Genomic DNA, 21,371 nt, shown 5'->3' with positions numbered 1-21,371 from the left:
ACGTTCAGGTGTGTATTGTTTACAGCTGCTGCGTTAGGATCGCACTTATCTGCCATGTTGCAGTTGATAGACATGAAGGCGGCTGGGTCGGTTAATTCGTTTTTTTCTTTCTTTTTTTTTTCTTCAGTTTTTTTCGCAATTTAACTCGTGACTGGCTATGTTTTGCAGTAAGACAGAAAATTGTTTGACTGAAGTAAACCATGTTGCTCGTCTATTCTTGTTGGCTGACCTGTGCGATTTCAGCACCAAGAGGAGGGGACAGCTCCACTGATCCCTCCAACCACAATAGAAGGAGACTCTTGCTCCTGTAAAGGCCCATGACAACAACACAGAACTCAGGAGGCTTTCTTACCTGTACGACTGCATGCATTTCATATTTTTTTTATTTTTTTTATTTTTATTTTTATTTATTTTTTTTTTGCTAAATAACAATGGACAGTGATGTGGTCAAAAGTCAAGGTATTGTTTCATAACCCTAACTTCTCCATAACTTTATCCTTGACTAATCTCCTATGGACTCTGTGATGTTGTATGTTCACTAATGTTCTCTAAAAACTCTGAGGTTTTTGCAAGGTAGTTGTATTTAGCCTTTTTGTGATGCTAAAGAGCCATTATCGAAGTACTAGTAAATTTATTTTGACAGCATTGGAGCTGTGGAGCTTCTCTGGTGATCCAAAAAGAAGAAAAAAAAACAGTAGACCTCATATTCTACTCTAAACTCAAATCAAAACTATTTAAATATCTGCATATAAAACAATGGTTTCAATGCTTTTTTTCCCCCCCTGGATGCAGAGAGCTGCTGAATGGTTGAATTATACTCTGTTATTGTGAAACAGTCTGTGTGAATCTGTTTTTGTTTGATGTGTTCATGAGAGAACAACAGAGCATTATTGTGTATGACAGCTACTATACTGGGATGTCTTTTTTTTTTTTTTTACTCTCTATTAGGAGTAAACTGCTCTCACCAAGATGTCAGAGAGATGGAAGCTCTTTAGTCTCCACCCTCCCTGTTGATCCTGTGCTTTGAGGAGCATAAATAAAATAAGCATGAAATAGTAGTAACCAAAACAGAAAACTAAGAGAGAGAGAGCAGAAGATGGGATCACACAGGTTTTTTTTTGTTGTCTTTTTTTTTGAGAAGGACTGGGTAATGCACTCTGCCCACTTACCTAAATAAGACAAACCGATTTAAACCTCTGACCTGCATTTCCACAGACACCCAATTCAGGATGTCCATTCTGGAGCGTTTGGAGCAAATGGAGCAAAGGATGGCTGAAATAACCAATCAGAACCCTGGCTCAGAAGCCATGGCAACCAAGGGTGGAGGAGTAGAGGGGGGAGGAGCCAATGATCAGCGGTCTCAAGTAAGACATAGAGTCCGTTGTGTGGAAATGTTTCCTGTACAACTACATAAAAGTGTCTAACATGAAAGAAGAAGAAGGGAGAAAAAAAAAACATCAAAGTTAAGAAAATCAATCAAGGTTCATTTGTAAAACAGTGTTTCATAAAGATGAAGTTTCGTCCTGCAACGTGTTATTCTCGTCAAACTTACAAGCACAGACAGAATTTAATATCCTAAACCTTTAATGAATCATATGAAATAAACTTTTGATAAAATGACACTTCTATGAGTTATCTTCGTCACATTTTTCAGTTCATTTATTGATCTAAAAATAAAGTGCATTCATTTAGATGTATTTATTTTCCCTGTAAATGTGCTGCAAAAAAGGAGGAGAGGAGTCAGGAGATACAGTAGTCAACCAGACAGAGAGTTAACTCAACCAATCTTTCCTCAGTTGACTCTGATCAGTAGAGAAGAAGATTAGATCCACAAGGGAAAAAAATCTGAAATTAAACTCAAACTTTCTTTTTATTTCTTCCTACGGTTCTAATCCTCTCCCAAAGATCAGTGATCGACTAGTCCAATAATGAAAAACTGGATTTTTGTCCCTCTATTCATTGAATGCAACAAAAAGTGAGGTGTGAGGTTCTCCACATGTTTTGTCCTTAAACTAACTCACCAAAACATGTTTTTTTTGTTTGTTTTTTTACTATTTTGACATCACAAAAATTATACAAAAGAAAAGCATATTTTGCATAAAGCAAAATATGCTATTTTAATCTCATAATTCCAGACTGCTACTTCTCTAACCCAGGATATTGTTGTTATTTCATGACTTCAAAAAAAAAAAAGAAAAATAATGAAAAAAGCAGGACAGAACCCAAATAAAACCAGAGAGTGGTATTGGCAGCTGGACATTTGGATAAAAGATTTCCCAACATTTTATCTCATTTGCCTTTTTTCCTTCTCAACCCTCAGAGCTCCCCTGATCAGAGCACATTTGAGGGTCGTGTGGTGGTGGTGTGTGAGAAGATGATGTCCCAGCCCTGTTGGACTTCTTCAAACCAGCTCGTCCACAGCAAGAACTCCAGAGGAATGACGCTACTGCATCTGGCCGCAGCTCAGGGTTACGCGGGGCTCATCCAGACACTCATCCGCTGGCGGTGAGTAACGCTCGGACGTGACCCTCCGCTGTGGAGGTGAAGTGATTTCTCATTTGCTGCTTCGCTTCACAGCACAAAGCATGCCGACAGCATTGACCTGGAACTGGAAGTGGATCCTCTTAACGTCGACCACTTCTCCTGCACGCCACTAGTGAGTGATCAGTACTGTTACATTCTTCTTCTTCTTCTTCTTCTTCTTCTTCTTCTTTTTTTTTCACTTTTTTTTCCCCTGTGTGTATGAGGTTTATGTTATTCTATCTTCTGTAGATGTGGGCGTGTGCTTTGGGCCACACTGAGGCGGCACTGGTTCTGTACCAGTGGGACCCAAGAGCTCTTGCCATTCCTGACTCTCTGGGTCGCCTGCCGCTGAATATCGCCCGGTCCCGTGGTCACACTCGATTGGCCGAGCTCTTGGAGCAACTGCAGCAGAGTCCTCAAACGAAGGGCCAGCCTGCGGACAGTTGGATGGAGAAGTGGAAAGGAGGATCGCAGAACAGAGGAATCAACAACAGCTCCAGCACCAACCCAACCCCAGGTTCCAAGAGCATCTTGTGTTTGTTTGTTTTGTTTGTTTTTTTCAGTAGCATAATATGTTTTGTTCAGGATTGAGGTTTTAATTGATGAAGGAAACTAACTAGAAACGTTTTTATACGGATTTTGACTGGTATTAAGGGAGTAGTCTGCACAAATGTGGTCAGTAATTGTGCAAAAGTCATAAAAATCCATCCAGCAGCCTGTTTCAAGCCCACTAAGTGTCATTTTCTATCTTGTGTTTTATGCTGCACTGGCTGACTGATTTTCTTAACTGAGAAAAGCTCTGTCTGAGCTTTTATCCCAGCTTTAGATATACTTAATGTTTACTGGTGAGACTAAATGGCACTAAGCTTAAAAGAAGGATAAAAACATTAATTATGTTCTTTTTGCAATGTTAACACCACCCATCACTTAATTTGTAGAAGTCTAATAATACTGCCAATGCGTTTTTTAAAATAAAAATAAAGGATAAAGTCAGTGCCTTATAACATTATACTCCTTGAACGTCTTTAGTTTTTATCGTGTGAGAGCTTCATCACATTGTGATGGTATTTCACACAATGTTTTCAAAGTTTTTGATAATAGAGATTTGAAATGTGAGCCGTAAATATGTGTTCACTATTATCCTTCTGTTATCCTTCTGAAAGGTGAATCCTCCCCTCTAAGATTTTACAATATTTTGCTCCATCCATCTATAACCAGCTTCCCTCTAGAGGAAAAACATGCCACCGTGTGACACCGATGCCATATTTTACTGTTGCAGTCCTGTGTTCGCAGTAATCTGAGGCGGTTTTCCTGTAAACAGCATTTCAGATGAAAGCGCAGCGTTCAGTGTTTGCCTCATCTGACACAAAGGCCCTCATCCTCATGTTTGCTGTGTTCCCGAAATAGCTCGCAGCAAAATTCAAACAGAACAACCTTTTCATTATGCTGTTTGTTCACTAATGTTCTTTAACAAACCCCAAAGGCCTTCACAGAACAGCTGGATTCATCCTGAGATTGAATCACACGCACGCAGCTGTGCTAATTAAGTGTCTTCTGGAGGCAGTTGGCAGCACTGGATTTTATTTTGGGGTAGCAGATTAGAGGACTTTATTTGTAAAAAAAAAAAATAAATAAATAAAAAAAAGTAAAAATTATGGATCATTTTCCTTAATTTCTATACTTATGCACTTTGTTGCATGAGTCTATCTCATTAACTTCCAGTAAAATACATTGAAGAATGTGACTACAACAGGTAAAAACCGCTTTGAGATGTTAAACATGTTAAATATAAATATCTAAGAGAGTGTAAATAGTTTTGAGAGACACTGTGATTATGTGTTAAAACACAAGCAAGCACCACTTCACAAATTATGCCAAATTATAGTGACACTTCTATCTAACACGAGAAGTTTCTCCGTGAACATTCATTTTGGTTTGCTAAGAAGTGAGAGCTCCTCACGTCGTGAGTTAGTATCTATTTTTTTTATTATTATTATTATTCTTGAATACTTTTTGGCTTAGTCGAACTCTGCTCATTTTTGTCACTGAGCAGGATGTGGTTTTTGGTAGGAATTTGTGGTACGTTGTAAGGTTTGTTGTCATTTTTAACTTTTTTTTTTTCACCTGTGTAGAGGTGAGAAGAAACAGAACAGAGAGCCAACCATTAAACCAGAGCTGGAGCCAAACTGGTCAAACGCCCCAACCAGGAGCCAACGTGGAAGAAGGAGGTCCCCCCCCAGCCAAGCGTCTCAAATCTAACCCCGCGAGCCAACAGCAGCTCACCAACTCGGCCCCCGGCGCCAACACCATCAGCTCCCTCCTCGACTCTTCCCCGAGGCCTAATCCTCTCCAGTCCGTCTTACCCAAGTCCCAAAAAACTGAGCTCAGCTACCAGAGAGCACCTCTTTCCAGCTCCACCCCGGACCGGCCTCGGTTCCCCGGTGCCCCGTTCTCTCACCTGCAGGCCAGGATAAGGAGGTCTGAGGGGGGCAACGTGTGGAGCCTGAGACGGTCTCTCGGGCAAAACAGTCTGGTCCGGAGAATTCAAGGAAAAGAACGGCTGGCCATCCATCTGCGGCAGAGAGTGCTGTCCGACAGGGGAGAGGAGACTGAGCTGCTGACCTACCAGGATCACTCAGATGACTTTCAGGTATAGTGAGCGGTTTTATTTTGCTCTACTCAGAGAATGTTTTGGTGTAAGGAATACATTTTTTTTTAAAAATCATAAAGAGAAGACAGGAAAAGTTAACTTTAAAACTTCCTTCACTTGTTATAGGTGGACATCACGATGCTTGCTGATCACATCATGGATGCTTCAGCTGGAAGGCTTAAGCAGACCACAGTCACTGAAACAGATTCTGCAAAGGTGGGCATCAGCAGTGATGTAAAGTCACTGTCTGCTTACCTTGATGAGGTGGAAAGGTGAGTCAAAGTCTCTTGATATTACCACGATTCTTTAAATAATTCAGCAAATGTTTTCTTGTGAAGTGGAAATGCAAGAATAAGTTGCTACAGTAATTTATAATTTTTTTTAAAGTACATAAATCACTGTCACAGCATTCAGCTTGGTATCTTGGTTTTGTTTTTGTGTTTTCCGTGCAGGTTTCTAAAATCTAAGCCCCAGGCTACAAGCCCCAAACCAAATTCACTCTCAGGGCTGGAGGAGCAGCTGACTCCTCATGCAAACCAAGAGCCCTCGTCTCCCTTTGACTGGAGCTCCTTCCTCTGTGCAGCTATGAAGGAGGAGAAGTTGAAAACAAACTCCTCCTGTCTAGCCATGACTGAGTCAGAGCAGCAAGAGCTGTACGAAACCATCAGGCGTGCTCTGCACTCCCTCAGAAAACACAAGGCAAGTTATGACCTCCGCTCCTGCAGACGGTGCGGCTGATGCGTATCTCGCTCTGTGACTCTATTGTCAACCAGTGATTTTGTTACATTTGCAATGTTAGGTTAAATTATTTCTAACATTCTTCTCAGGGTCCCATTCAGGAACAACACAAAGAGATTGCAGCAGTGATTCAACGCTGCTACAAGAGATACAAGCAGGTAAGATTGTTGATTTTAATAGAGACTTTTTGTTGTTGTTGTTGGAAAGTAGATTGTGTTACACTGAATGTGTAAATATAGCTTGAAGGTCTCCGTGTGTGTTAAAGAAAATACTCTGAATGTCTTGACTGGAAATGAATGTTCCCTCACGGCCATTCTGTGCACCAAATACAGATGTAAAAACTCTCAGAAAGGACTGAGAAACAATCGTTTGCTTCTGCTTCAAATCAGTGTCTGATTCACAAAGCAAATAGTTCTGGTTACATGATATTTTAACATCAGGACATTCAGGACACAGACCCCTGAGGACTGACTTAGGAAACTGATTTAGGGGTATCAGATTAAAGGGAGCTAAAATAAATGCAAGCCACACTTATCAGATATTTATAAGTTAAACATGAAAAAAAAAACATGTGTAAGATCACTTTCTTTCATTTCGCAAGATTGCACAAAATCCAAAGACAACATGTTAAATTTGTGGTTGTAGCATAAAAAATGTGGAAAGGTCCAAGGGGTAAAGTTACTTGAGGAAGGCCATGTAGAAAAGTAAGGAACAAAATATACAAAAAAATAAAAAAATTCAGAAAACACTTCTTTGCTAACATCACGCTTCATGTCTGTCTTCCCTTACAGTATGCACTTTATAAGAGGATGACTTTGGCAGCCATCCTGATCCAGAGTCGTTTCCGGAGTTTCCACGAACAGAGGAAGTTCCAGCAGAGTCGTAGGGCAGCAGTCCTCATCCAGCAATACTACCGCTCCTACAAGCACTCCCTCAGGTGCTCCATGTGCACACGCGGGGGTGACGTCGCTGGGGTTGCACAAGAGATGTCACTAAAGCATCTGTCGCTTGTCTTTTGTTTGCAGCAGCATCCTCACTAAAAAACAGAACCAGGCTGCTCGCAAGATCCTGAGGTTCCTGCTCCGCTGCCGCCACAGGTGAGCCGCGAGCCTCCGGCCACATTCTCAAACTCATCTCACGCAAGGGCACCATGTCATGCACTCATACCACCCACCCACTAACACACATACACAGACTAACAGCGGTGCTAATGGTTGCTGTTGTTTTGCTGCTCCTGTGAAGCCCCTTGATGGACCACAGGCCTCTGAAACAGGTGAGTCCCCTCTTGCTCCCTCTCTTTCGAAGGCTGATGCCTGTTTGCATGACAGCAGAAGGAGAGGGAGAGGCAGAGGAGTTCCTGGATCATTATCCTTCCCTCCTGCTCTCTTCTTTCCTCCCTATCTCTCTCTGTCTGCCTCGAAGGACTGCCGAATGATGACAATAAATGTGCATGACTGACAGATAGAGACGCAAATCTTGCATACGGTCTTCTTGGGGGCATGTTCCGATTATCACAAGGGGACATCGAGGGTTGCTTGGCATGCAAATTTTTTGTGTGCCTTGATGGATGTAGCTGGTACAGAGGATCTGAGTGTATGTCTGCTGTGTAAGGATGTGAATTTAAGGAGATTTTGTCAAACATCTGCTGATTTCTCTTTGACACTTGAGGGATGATATCAAAAAAAAAGAAAAACAACTTGCTGTTAAAGTGCTTTGCAAGAGTATTTTATCACTTTGTGCTTTTTCACATTCTGTTCGATTGCAACCACAAAGTTCAATATATTTTATTAGGAAATGGAAGCTTAGCAATAGATTCTTTTTTTTTCCAGAGGAAACCATGAGAAGTATGTTGGAAATTTCTTTTTTGTTGTTGTTTATTAGAGAACATCAGTGAACAAACACCATCAGAAAAAAACAAGAAATGCAACAGACAGGTCAGGAAAAAAGTTGTGGATGAGTTAGGTTGTATAAACAACATTCCAAGCTTTGAACATCTCAAAGAGTCACTATTTAATCAATAGTCTGAAAATGAAAAGAGTTTGTCACAACTGCAAACCCACCAAGGTATGACTGTCCACATAAACTGCAAAATACAGAAGAATAGTAATCAGCCTCATACCGAGAGGCCCATGGAGGAGCAGCATAGATCCAATGCTGAAATGGGAAAATCTGCAACCTTTAACCATCCATTCCACAGATCTGGCCTTTAGATTAGAAAGGCAAGATAGCCGTGAAGGATGGAAAGCAGGGCTAAAACTGCAGCTCCTGCAAGAAAATATGTTAGAGACTGTAAAAGAGTCAAGACTGGAGTGAAGGTTCATCTTCCAGCAGGACTACAAGCCGAAATGTGCAGCCTGAGCTGCAAAGGAATGGTTTAGGCAAAAGCTTGTTCATGAATGAGACAGTTAAAGTCCAGTCCTACTGACTGAGAATTTGCTAAGTCATTGCTGTTCACCTCCAATCAACCTGACAGAGCCTGAGTTTTTTGTTTGTTTGTTTTTTTTTTTTTGGGGGGGGGTTGTTTTGTTTTTTGTTTTTTTTTAAGAAAAATGGGTCAAAGATTTAGTTTTGGATGTGCAAAGACTGGCAGTTGCAATCGCAACAACAGGTGTCTCTTCATAACGTTGAGTCAGAGGAGCTGAATCCAAATGCATGCTAAACTTCAAGGTTTTTATATGTAAGAAAAGCATGCGCTACTTTGTGTCGGTCTATCGTATCGACTCCCAGCGAAATACACTGAATTTTGTGGTTGTAATGTGACAAAATGCAATGTGAACAGCTTAGCGAGCCACTCCGTACGCACACACTGACCTTGCAAACGTGTTTTCTGATTGTGTGTCTAATGTGCGTTTGGTTCTCCTCAGGGCCAGAGAGCAGAGAAAGGCCAGGGGTCCTGAGAATGCATCACCAGGCCCTGCACACAGCCCCATCAGCCTGTGATCAATCTACCCTCCTCCCCTCTTTTCCCACCCAATCCATGTCTCCTGCCCTACCCCCATCCCTCCCCGTTTCCATCGCCCAGCCCTCTCCTTGTCCCCTCTTTTCTCCTCCTTGCTCTCAACCTCCCTGGCCTCATTTCTCAAGAGGAAAAAAAAAAAAAAAACTCTTCCCAGACAGACTGAGGACAGGATAGGTGTCCATCATGGCAGCTCAGACAGACATACTGCTGGGCAGAGCCCCAGAACCAGGCTCTGCTCACAGCACTGATCCTCCTCCAGTTTAACTGGGAGGCCATCACATTAACCTCATGGCATTCTTTGCACTCCTCATGGGTATGTTTCTTTGCAAGAGCAAGTTGTCGAGCGGGACAAGCAGTTCAAAGGAAAAACAAAAACAGACAAAAAAAAAAAAAGAGGAAGTGCCTGACGACAACATCCTGCTGTTTGAGACAAGCGGCTGGATGTGCTGAAGAGGCTCCGACAGGGAACAGCTGGCTAGCGAAAGAGGCAACTTTGACATGCAGAAAACACAAAACCCCGCTGTGTTTTTTTGTATCCAAACAGAGATCTGTGAAAGAATAAGAAAACCATAAACCAAAAAAAAACTCACTTCTGTGTTGCATTTGCATGCAAGGTTTTCCCCCTCCCCCGCTTATTCCTCCTCTATATCATCCTACAGAGCTACAGTGGCAAATCATTCTGCTGATTCAGTATCTCACAGTATCACCCAACCACTCTGACTCACCGGCTTACAAAGCTATTAGTCACCTAATCAAACAGAAAAAAGGAAAAAAAAAAAAAAAACAGGGGGGGAGGAACTGCACTTGAATGTACAAGGAGCATTGTTAGAGAAAAGGGAAGCGGCCTGAATAACGATGTCTTAATTTGCTACATGGACTTTGTATGGAGTTGTTCTCAGCGGCAGCACTTTTGCTCGCCCGACGTGGTGTGTCCGTGTTCGTTCAATTCAATGCATGTGTTTGAGCTACGAGCTCCTGCATGCTTGCCAAAACTGCTTTAGTGTTGTTTCTTTTTGTATTTCTATGTGTAACTGTGTCTCATGTCTTCATCGACTTATCCTTGCCCTGTGTAATGTGAACCGTGTAAGGACAAATGACTTCTTTTTTTTTTTTTCTTTTTTTTGGGGGGGTGCTTTATTTATTATTTATTTATTTAAGGGTCTAATTCTTTCTTTAACTGGATCAAGAGTGGCTTAGCTCGAGACTGGTCCCCCAACTCAAAAAAAAACCTCCCCTCCCCCCTCCCGGTGTGATAAAATATGACATGTTCCAATGGTTAAATGTCTCTGTTAGTTTGTTCTGCGTGAACCTCCAAATCCTAACTGTGGTTTTGAGGACAGAGTCACATAACATTGCCTTGACTTCTTCTTGACTCCAAGAGGTCTCTATGCTTGCTCTGTAAAGGACGTGGGTCCGATACTTGCCCCTGTGCAGGGCACCGCTCCCTGTATTAGCCCCTATACGGGCAATCAAATCCATATTTTGGACTATTGCATATTTCTGTATATAAACTGACGAGGTAAGGGGATACAAGGACCCTGAAACTTTTTCATAAGAAGACTGTATTTAAGATTATAAATTATTTTACTTCCCGTAACGAGAACTTTAGACAGAGATCTGGGTACACAGGACGGCATATTGCTTGTAAATAATGTAGATAATACAGACAAAGTAATGTGCATGAGATTTAAGACAAAAGAAACAGCTAAAAGAACATGTTAGTGGCTATGGACTGTGAGAGGATTTTAACTGCTTCACTTTAAGAGTATCCAGTATAAGTGTTATTGAAACAGAACATTTTTCTTAAAAGCATGCAAACGAAAAATCTAACATTAGAACTATAAGTGGGAAAACAAAGTAAGCTGAAACCATGATCTTTCAGACAAAAAAAAAGACAAAAAACAAAACAAAAAAAAAAAACATTTACACTTTGTGCTTTTGTTTCTTGGCTAGCAAAAATTAAACCCGTTTTGCCAGTAGTGCCAATCATTATGAATGCTACTTTTGCCTAACAAACACAGTATGTTACGCTGGGGAAACCAGTGCTCTAAAGTTATCAGCAAGATCCACAGAGGCAGCACATGCTGACAGTAAACAATAGTAAACCTAGTTCTAGCTCAGATGTAGACCTACAAGTCCTGAAGTTTGTCTGAAAAAAGGTAGACTTATGCATAAAGTGATGATGCAAGTATAAAAGACGATGCTAAAGTTGCCGATGATGATAAAATGTGAATGCTATGGCTGGTAAATAATGAAGAGAAGAGGTGGGTGTAAAAAGTCTGCACACATTAAAATGCCAGGATCCTGTGATACAAAAAGATGTTGATCTCTTACCATCTTTAATGTGAAACATAGGCTTATATATAGGTGTTGGTGTATAAGATTTAATGTGAAACTGCTTATTTGGTTAATTTCATTTGAACTGCATTGTACAGGAAGACATGGGGGGAGCTTTGTGACCTTTTGTCTGGGAAAAGGGACTTTATAAATTCAATTTATTAACTTTTTTTTCTGTGAACCTTACCGCTCAGTTAAAAACAAACTGAAATCTTTTAAATAATAATAATAATAATAACGTGGTTGCATAAGTGTGGACAACCGTAAGCTAAAGCTTTGCTGAAACATGTTCTGATTTTATTACAGCTTGTGTTGGAGTCTGTCACCAGGACGCATGTTGACTTCATAATATTTGTTCGCTCTTACTTGAAAATTATCCAAATCTGCCATATTACGAGAACGTCTCCTGCACTCAGCCCTCCTCAGATGATACGTCCGAGCACCGGCTGTTCATCTTCAGCTTTATAGCAGAAACCTGAAGGTTTTAGTGCTGACTTTTCATAATTCTCAGAAATTATTTTTTCACTTCCACCAAAACAAAAACAACAAAAAGTCCAGCCTTTTTTTTTTTTTTTCTGTCAAAGAAAATGCATTCCCCCACCTGCTTTTGGAAGACTTTGAAGGTTGCTCTACAGATTTTTGGTTGGATCAATCTCGTCGTAAGAAAAGGCATTTGTGTTGCCATCCTAACAGCCCAGGCGTGCGAGAGGTACAGGAGATTGTTGGAGTTCAAAAACAGCAAAAGAGGATCTTACGCTCCTATACAACCACTTTATTTCAGGGGTTTTTGTTTCGCCTAAAAGATTTCAGTTTGTTTGTTTAGGAGGAAAAAGTTTATCTTTGTCACTTTTTTTTTTTTTTTTTTTTTTTTTTTTTTTTACTTTACAAAGCCAGAGGTGTGTAGACTTTTTATATCCATTGAACATCTCTTACTGTGTGGTTGTGCTCCAGCAACATACTTGCTTTTATTAAGACCATCGATCTCACCTACAGCAGATCCAGTCCGGCCTCCAGTCGAAGCTTTCCATCTTCAAACAGAATGTCTCTGAACTCATGTTTTTTTTCTTGTTTTTTCCCTTTATTTTCTTTCTTTTTTCTTTCTGTCTTTCTTTCTTTCTTTCTTTCTTTCTTTCTTTCTTTCTTTCTTTCTTTCTTTCTTTCATTCTTTCTTTCTTCCTTCCTTCCTCATTGTCACTGCCATAATTGTATGACATGTAGTTTAATCTCGTGGAAAGTTTTGTTTAGAAAGTGCCTGCTCAACAACCGAAAACTAATATCAGGAAGTATTGTATATTCTCCAGAAAAAAAAATGTTCCCAGTTATCTCTTTATTTTCCTAAATTGTGTGTTAAAATTGAACTTGACAGTGTTCTGCTCTCTGTTAAAAACCCTAATTTGTCTGGTATGAATGGACGCTCGTGGCCTAATTGATCATATGTGTGACTATGTCGGGCTAACAAATATGACGGTATCGCCCCTTACCTTTGTGTGTACTTATCAGAGGAGGAAAAAAAAACATTGAATTCTGCTTCTGTCTATGAGAGGCACTATCATAAGCCAATTTGCAGCATCAGTATTGAGAGACTTATGTATTTTCTGAATCTCACTCTTATTTTACTCCCAGAAAATAATCTTTTTCTAAAACAGAACTCTAAAGTCTTTATCTGGCTAAATTACTTTCATAGACATCCCTCTTTGTGGATTTTTTTTTTCTTTCACTCAGTCTCTGACTCCAGTGTGCTCACACACACAGCGTGGAACTCAAACGTACACAGTCTGGCTCGTACACAAATAAGGCCACACTCTTTCTCTCATGTGCTTATGTCTTTGGGAGGCATGAAATCTCTCCTTTAGATTATACTCAGGGTTGAAGAACAGGGAGATGGTATGTGGATTGCATTAACACAAGTGTCCCACATGTGGAGGCTGTGTACATTTGCGTGTACGTGCGTGTGTGTGTGTGTGTGCGTGTGTGTGTGTGTGTGTGTGTGTGTGCGTGCGTGGTTTATAATATAACATCTGTCCAGTCACTGTGTTGCACCTTCAAATTTAATGTGAATGTTTGACACACATGCTCTTATAACCCCCCCCCCAAAAAAAAATCACTTAAGGTGTGTCATGGATCAAGCTTCCAACTTAAAAAAAACCCAAACAAACACGCAAAATACTCCTAGGTTTGTAGATTTTGTCTAAATTTAAATGACATTCAAAGCAAGTAATAAGAAACTACACTGATGCAAATGTTCTTGACTTTAATGTACTCATAAGATCCTATAATGGGCAGTTTTTTTTAGATTATTCTGAATTAGAGTATCTTGCAGTGTCTTGCAAAAGTATTAAACCCTTGAACTTTCTCACAATTTGTCGTATTACAATCCCTGAATTTGAGGTTTTTTTTTTTTTTTCTTTTAATCTTTTGGTAATAAAAATATGAAAAGTGTGATATGCATTTGATGCAACTCGCCATATTAATTCTATGCAGAATTTAGTGGTGCAATTAAGGCTGCATTAAGTGGTCTCTACCAGCTCTTCAGACCTAAAGAGACTGAAAATTGAGCCCATTTTCTTTGCTAAAAAGTTCAAGCTCAGTCAGATTTTACATCTGGGGCTTTGACTGATCATTCAGCCCGGAATATGCTCTGATCTAAACTATTCTGCTGCACCTCTGACTGAATATTTAGGATCATCCCAGTGGAAAATTCAGCTCTGACCAAGTCTTTTACAGACTCTTGGTTTTCTCCGCAGGATTTATTCCTCTTTTTAGCTTCATGCATCGTCTCGTGAATCTGGTCACCTTCCCTTCTATAGATGCCAGGTTGGTATTCCCCCAGCTGAGCTCAGCAGCTCCTCCAAAGTAACTAGGAGCTGATTGAATCTTTCTCTGATTAACGCTCTTTATGCTCTGCAGCTCCTCTAAAGTAACTAGGAGCTGATTGAATCTTTCTCTGATTAACGCTCTTTATGCTAAGCCACTCTGTTAGACTGGACAGCCTTGTCTTTGTAAGGTTTGTTTTACAGTTTTCCCCTGCTCTAAGCTTCTCCACGACTTCTCCCTGACCTGTCTTCTCTGTTCCTTGGACTTCAAGATGCTCAGGAATGTTCTCTATAAAACATCCGACTCGTTTGTGTGACCTTAGAGGCAACTGGGTGCACTTTACTTAGAGGTAGCAGAGCAAAGAGAGCTGAATGCAAATGGCTGCCACACTTTTCAGAGGTATATTTTAAAACATCTTGAAAATTGTGTATTCTTTTCTTTCACTTCATAGCCACCCAATAATCCCAATGAAATACATTAAAGTTTGTAGTTGAAACAAGACAAAATCAGGAAAAAAAAATTGCAGTGTTATGAATACTTTTTAAAGGCACTGTAAGTAATACATCTCCATCATCTTAACAATCTTCGTGTTTGGGGTTTATTATTTTCAGGTTATTTGTATTTTTTATCTAACTGACGGCCATGATGAGGACAGTTCCTCTTGAACAGACGTTAAACTGTCCTCCCTCTCTCACCACCAAAGCTAAAGATGACTTTGTGAAACTCCCTCACATATGTACACACACAGGCATCAGTTCAACAACTTGTACAACAAACAAAGTACCATCCCACACCACAGAAACTCCATCAGCAGGCTCATGTTTCGCAGAGGATGGTGACTGTAAAGAGTATGTAACTAAGATAAAGCAAAGACTGCACAGGTAAGAACCTTTGCCACAGCAGACAGGTGGCAAAACGTGCACAGAGGTGGCCTCTGTTCTCGTACGTCCGCCTGGAAACGAACCGTATAATCTTTCAGGCCTTGTTTCAAGAGGGCGTGGCCAAACACCACATTGCATGCTAGAATGGTAGACCCTTATAGATAACCTACGGCTAGACCTCTCCTTGCCTTCCTCCTCTTTCGCCCTGTCTTCCCTTTTCTCTCTCATCTCCTGCTGTACCATCATCCTGCCTGCTGTTGTGTTCTCATGCCGATCTCAACCGCTCATTTCTCTCTTTCTTTTCGTAGCCTAGTTTTTGATCCTTCTTTTTGTTTGTTTGTTTTTACAAACATGCATGCACAGGCATCACTAACTTGTTGATGTTTTCAAAAAGAATATTTTGTTGCTGAGGCCATGCAAAGTGTTTTTGAATATTGCCCTTATATGTGGAATATGTCTTCTGAATGCTTTACATAATTTCTGCTGTAAAATGAAATCAGAATAAAAAGAAAATTTGCACTTTAACCTATTTTTTTTGGGGGGTGATGTTTTATTTCTTATTTTGTATATATTTCTTATATTCATTCTTTCCCCTGCCAAATGGCCCAGATAAAGTACTTCATGCAGGTACTGGAGAGTGGTGGGTTAGAATGTGGCTGAGGTGCAAAACTTGTCCAGTAGTCAAAAGTATGCAAAAGAAATAGATTTTTGCACTTTGAAAATATTTGAAAACACTTATTCCTTATTACATAGACATGAACACAATCATAAAAAGATTGGTCACCATTATGAAATTAAACTCTAGTTCTGATGTTTAAAATGTACATCATTTTTGCACACATTTTGAGTACTTCAGTAAATGATCTGGGATATTTAAATAACCTGTTTATGATGACATTACCTTTTTTCTCAAAGTAGACAATATCAGTCAGGATTACTGAAATCAGAGTCCAGACTTGAAGTGTGCTAAAGATTAGGTTGACGACAAGGACTTCTTCCAATTTTAAAAGCTTGGGAGTTTCCTCTTGTGGTATTTTAATTACAAATATCGCAAGAAAAGTAGCAGTAAAAGCATTTATAATTAAGATAAAATAGTTAATTTAATTACACATATTACAATTATATCTGTGTTCGTAAGATATTAAAGTGTAAATAGTACTTAACTGCAACTACTCGATTTCTAGAATAATTGTACTTGTATTGTCTGTATTCTAATAATATGTTACAAAATAAAACTTACTACATTCACCAATGTTTTCCATGTATTCAAATAAAGTGTTTGTCCCTGCAGTTGACATCTTTTAGAGAAAAGTTACATGAACTTTTCAAAGCAGCGTGAAGAGTATTTACTTAGGACTAAACATTACAACACTCAGTTCCAACGTTAACAGAAAGTTCCAAGGCAATCCGGAAAATTACCAGTACTTACGTCAATTCATTTTTACCGTAAATATGTGGTACCCTCCTCAATATTACTGTTCTCTCACTGATTCCACTTTTTAGGACACTGTAGCATATACAGGAGTCTGGAATTTATTTTGTAACTCTAGGTTTGGTATTATTTTTCAGTTTCTCTCCCAAAAATGTAAAAACATGTGTTTATTTTATTTTATTTTTTATTTTTTTGCTGCATCCGAGCCTTGGAAAATTTACCGTAAGTACGGTAGAAACCGGACATGTCGTAAAGCTTGCAGCTGATATAAGGCCGTGGTTCGTTCCGGAGAAAAGTGGATTTGGCCACTCCACGGAGGGCGGATTTTAAGAGCAGAGCAAGCGATCTTTTAACTATGAATTGTACATATTTTAGAAGTAGAGTATTTAATTTATCTAGAAAATGAGAGCTTTGGGCTTTTTCCTGTGGGAAATCGGCGCTGTAATGCTGACCAGCTCGCCTTCGACTGAAGAAACAATGCAGGCCTAGCTAGCGGAGGCTAATCGGATAACTGGCCGACCAGTGGGATTTAAACCGTGGACGGAGCTGTGATTTAAAGCTGTTGAGGCGACATAAAACGGTAGGTTACAACTGTTTATTCGTGTAAGTTTGGATGTATACATATATGTTAACATTGGTTTCATTTTTGTGTATTAAAACGTTGGAGTTTTGAGGCCATGGGTGTCAAGAGATAATGCGTTAGCATGCTAGCCTTAGTCTGTTGAGTAACAATCTTTGTGATTTTGGTTGAAAAATCTTTCAGGGGTGTGCATATTTATGGATACATTTGGGCTAAAAACTGACAGAAACCCATAGATACACTTTTTAATACATAAATATGTATATATTCTAACACTAGTGTTAGGAAAATCTGTTCTTCAACACCCTGTCAGTAATAACCTCTTTGTAAAGGTTTTTTTTTTAAACTTACCTGCTTTGAAAGAATATTGTGGTGAATTTTGCTTTAGTTGGGTACAGCACATGAAGCCATCCTTAAAAATACAATTTCTGTATTTCAATCTCATAACGATGCTTTGCTGATTAGTTTGTCGCATGTAATTATACAGGCATGGATTATATTAAGAAACACTTTCGATTTCCAAAGTTTTTTTTTGTTTGTTTTTTTTTTTTAATCAACCTGTCCGCATAGAACTAAAATGTATATCTTTTAGATATATTGTTATCTCTTTTGTTATCTGAGAAATTAATGATTTAAATATAATAATGTTCTCTGAACGACAGAGCACATTGGCAGCTTCAGATTAAAACGTTTTGGGCTTGTTTTAGTTGTCCTAATCTCACTAGATCTGGACAGATTTCGTTGGAAATGTTAATGTAAGTCGGTATTGGTGAGTATATTGTCCAGGCCTTGTTCTCTCTTTTTTTTTTTCTTTTTTTTTTGTCCTTCCATTTTCCCTGTGAGGACAGGCCTTTGATGTCTGGGAGCCCATGTTGTGTGACGGTGTTCCAGTGCACAGTTCATCTCTACTGTCATCCATGCTCACGTTTCAAAGTTTCTCTGTATAATTATGTTGAGATGAGATAAGCAGTCCTTTTCGTTTCTAGATGCTTCCAGCAGAGACTGACCCTCCCACCCCTTTTTCAGATCCATATCAGCTTAGATGTCTGATTTCATTTTTTCCACTAAAATATAAAACTATACTTTTTTTTTTTTTTTTTCCCCCAAGCTTTCCTGTCAGTAATTATTTTGCGAGCAGGGACAGTGTCCCGTTTTGTGTGCTTGTGTTGTTAACCAGGGGATTTCTTATTCTAAGAGGATAATGACTCAGTTGGTCATTTAAATGGTAATTTAATGCTGGCTTGATTTTTGAACATATCATCGATTCTGAAACTATCAAAGTTGGAGTTTTCTTTAGCATTCATACCCAAGAAATATGTAGTTATGTGACCTGGTTGGTCACCTATTGGTAAAAAATTTAATTGTTGGGTTTTTTACAGGTTGATCAAGTGGTAAAGTCTGCATCAAAATTCCTTAGTGCATCCCAATAAGAATTTCCCTACTACTATGTCAAAAATATTCAGAAAAGTTAGGACTTTTCATATAAAAATGTGAAAAGTTGTGACCCAAAATTACAAAACTGGAATAATTTAAGCAATATTCTGGACAGCAATAAAAAGTTAAAACTCCACACAGAAATTGGGGAGTGCAGATTTAAAATAAAACTTTAAAAGCAGTCTCCCATTAATCACAAAGATTGACAGTTTCTAAAATGTATTTGATATTTTCCTGCATTTTTAATCAATTATACACATTTTTTAAAGTAAAAGAGTATAATTTTTGGTTAATTTACTTTTAAAGGGGCATTATTCAGCCAGCTGTCACATTTACTTACACTGTATTTGGTGATTTAAAGTTTTCTGTTAAAACTTTTGAGTTATTTATTGATTTATTGCTGGGCTCCAGACATTCCACAAGACAGCTTTTTTTTTTTAGAAATGGTATATGTATTTATATCTATGTCAACAAGAGTTGTTTTCTCAAGTAACTCAACTCTTGTTTTGACTTAATGACATTTCAGCTCTGTTCACAAGCTATATCACTAACACGAAGGGGAAAAATTGGCGGCTGAGCGACATTCCGGGTGTGTTTTCTTTACATTTCTCGTATAAATTATCTGCAACTCGCAGAAGCAAATAAGATGTTGTGGAGGAGGTATCGCTGCTAGTTGCATAATCATACATTCAGCGCTATGCGCAAAAAGCTGCAGCCACAGACGTATGGTAATATTCCCAATTATACATTGGGGATGCTGATTATTTTCCTTTTTTTCCCAATTGTTGTAAANCTTCCTCATTGTCACTGCCATAATTGTATGACATGTAGTTTAATCTCGTGGAAAGTTTTGTTTAGAAAGTGCCTGCTCAACAACCGAAAACTAATATCAGGAAGTATTGTATATTCTCCAAAAAAAAAAATGTTCCCAGTTATCTCTTTATTTTCCTAAATTGTGTGTTAAAATTGAACTTGACAGTGTTCTGCTCTCTGTTAAAAACCCTAATTTGTCTGGTATGAATGGACGCTCGTGGCCTAATTGATCATATGTGTGACTATGTCGGGCTAACAAATATGACGGTATCGCCCCTTACCTTTGTGTGTACTTATCAGAGGAGGAAAAAAAAACATTGAATTCTGCTTCTGTCTATGAGAGGCACTATCATAAGCCAATTTGCAGCATCAGTATTGAGAGACTTATGTATTTTCTGAATCTCACTCTTATTTTACTCCCAGAAAATAATCTTTTTCTAAAACAGAACTCTAAAGTCTTTATCTGGCTAAATTACTTTCATAGACATCCCTCTTTGTGGATTTTTTTTTTCTTTCACTCAGTCTCTGACTCCGATGTGCTCACACACACAGCGTGGAACTCAAACGTACACAGTCTGGCTCGTACACAAATAAGGCCACACTCTTTCTCTCATGTGCTTATGTCTTTGGGAGGCATGAAATCTCTCCTTTAGATTATACTCAGGGTTGAAGAACAGGGAGATGGTATGTGGATTGCATTAACACAAGTGTCCCACATGTGGAGGCTGTGTACATTTGCGTGTACGTGCGTGTGTGTGTGTGTGTGCGTGTGTGTGTGTGTGTGTGTGTGTGTGCGTGCGTGGTTTATAATATAACATCTGTCCAGTCACTGTGTTGCACCTTCAAATTTAATGTGAATGTTTGACACACATGCTCTTATAACCCCCCCCCCAAAAAAAAATCACTTAAGGTGTGTCATGGATCAAGCTTCCAACTTAAAAAAAACCCAAACAAACACGCAAAATACTCCTAGGTTTGTAGATTTTGTCTAAATTTAAATGACATTCAAAGCAAGTAATAAGAAACTACACTGATGCAAATGTTCTTGACTTTAATGTACTCATAAGATCCTATAATGGGCAATTTTTTAGATTATTCTGAATTAGAGTATCTTGCAGTGTCTTGCAAAAGTATTAAACCCTTGAACTTTCTCACAATTTGTCGTATTACAATCCCTGAATTTGAGGTTTTTTTTTTTTTTTCTTTTAATCTTTTGGTAATAAAAATATGAAAAGTGTGATATGCATTTGATGCAACTCGCCATATTAATTCTATGCAGAATTTAGTGGTGCAATTAAGGCTGCATTAAGTGGTCTCTACCAGCTCTTCAGACCTAAAGAGACTGAAAATTGAGCCCATTTTCTTTGCTAAAAAGTTCAAGCTCAGTCAGATTTTACATCTGGGGTTTTGACTGATCATTCAGCCCGGAATATGCTCTGATCTAAACTATTCTGCTGCACCTCTGACTGAATATTTAGGATCATCCCAGTGGAAAATTCAGCTCTGACCAAGTCTTTTACAGACTCTTGGTTTTCTCCGCAGGATTTATTCCTCTTTTTAGCTTCATGCATCGTCTCGTGAATCTGGTCACCTTCCCTTCTATAGATGCCAGGTTGGTATTCCCCCAGCTGAGCTCAGCAGCTCCTCCAAAGTAACTAGGAGCTGATTGAATCTTTCTCTGATTAACGCTCTTTATGCTCTGCAGCTCCTCTAAAGTAACTAGGAGCTGATTGAATCTTTCTCTGATTAACGCTCTTTATGCTAAGCCACTCTGTTAGACTGGACAGCCTTGTCTTTGTAAGGTTTGTTTTACAGTTTTCCCCTGCTCTAAGCTTCTCCACGACTTCTCCCTGACCTGTCTTCTCTGTTCCTTGGACTTCAAGATGCTCAGGAATGTTCTCTATAAAACATCCGACTCGTTTGTGTGACCTTAGAGGCAACTGGGTGCACTTTACTTAGAGGTAGCAGAGCAAAGAGAGCTGAATGCAAATGGCTGCCACACTTTTCAGAGGTATATTTTAAAACATCTTGAAAATTGTGTATTCTTTTCTTTCACTTCATAGCCACCCAATAATCCCAATGAAATACATTAAAGTTTGTAGTTGAAACAAGACAAAATCAGGAAAAAAAAATTGCAGTGTTATGAATACTTTTTAAAGGCACTGTAAGTAATACATCTCCATCATCTTAACAATCTTCGTGTTTGGGGT

General features: G+C 39.1%; 1 protein-coding gene across 1 annotated transcript in view; it reads left to right on the top strand.

The window, feature by feature from the left end:
• The window catches only part of LOC103139507 (calmodulin-binding transcription activator 1-like), a 73,141-nt gene extending 59,789 nt beyond the window's left edge, over positions 1-13,352 (top strand). Inside the window, exons 10-21 of the mRNA XM_016672515.1 lie at positions 1,216-1,364; positions 2,321-2,505; positions 2,578-2,656; positions 2,773-3,040; positions 4,656-5,173; positions 5,300-5,445; positions 5,626-5,872; positions 6,001-6,069; positions 6,703-6,848; positions 6,940-7,008; positions 7,154-7,184; positions 8,776-13,352. Coding sequence (XP_016528001.1) covers positions 1,216-1,364; positions 2,321-2,505; positions 2,578-2,656; positions 2,773-3,040; positions 4,656-5,173; positions 5,300-5,445; positions 5,626-5,872; positions 6,001-6,069; positions 6,703-6,848; positions 6,940-7,008; positions 7,154-7,184; positions 8,776-8,808 — 1,940 coding nt within the window. The 3' untranslated portion in view covers positions 8,809-13,352. The remainder of the gene's footprint in view (positions 1-1,215; positions 1,365-2,320; positions 2,506-2,577; positions 2,657-2,772; positions 3,041-4,655; positions 5,174-5,299; positions 5,446-5,625; positions 5,873-6,000; positions 6,070-6,702; positions 6,849-6,939; positions 7,009-7,153; positions 7,185-8,775) is intronic.
• Positions 13,353-21,371: the final 8,019 nt, after the last annotated feature.

This window comes from Poecilia formosa, unplaced genomic scaffold (genome assembly GCF_000485575.1).
Source record: "Poecilia formosa unplaced genomic scaffold, Poecilia_formosa-5.1.2 Scaffold62, whole genome shotgun sequence".
Lineage (NCBI taxonomy): Eukaryota > Metazoa > Chordata > Actinopteri > Cyprinodontiformes > Poeciliidae > Poecilia > Poecilia formosa.
This window is presented reverse-complemented; position numbering and strand designations above follow the sequence as displayed.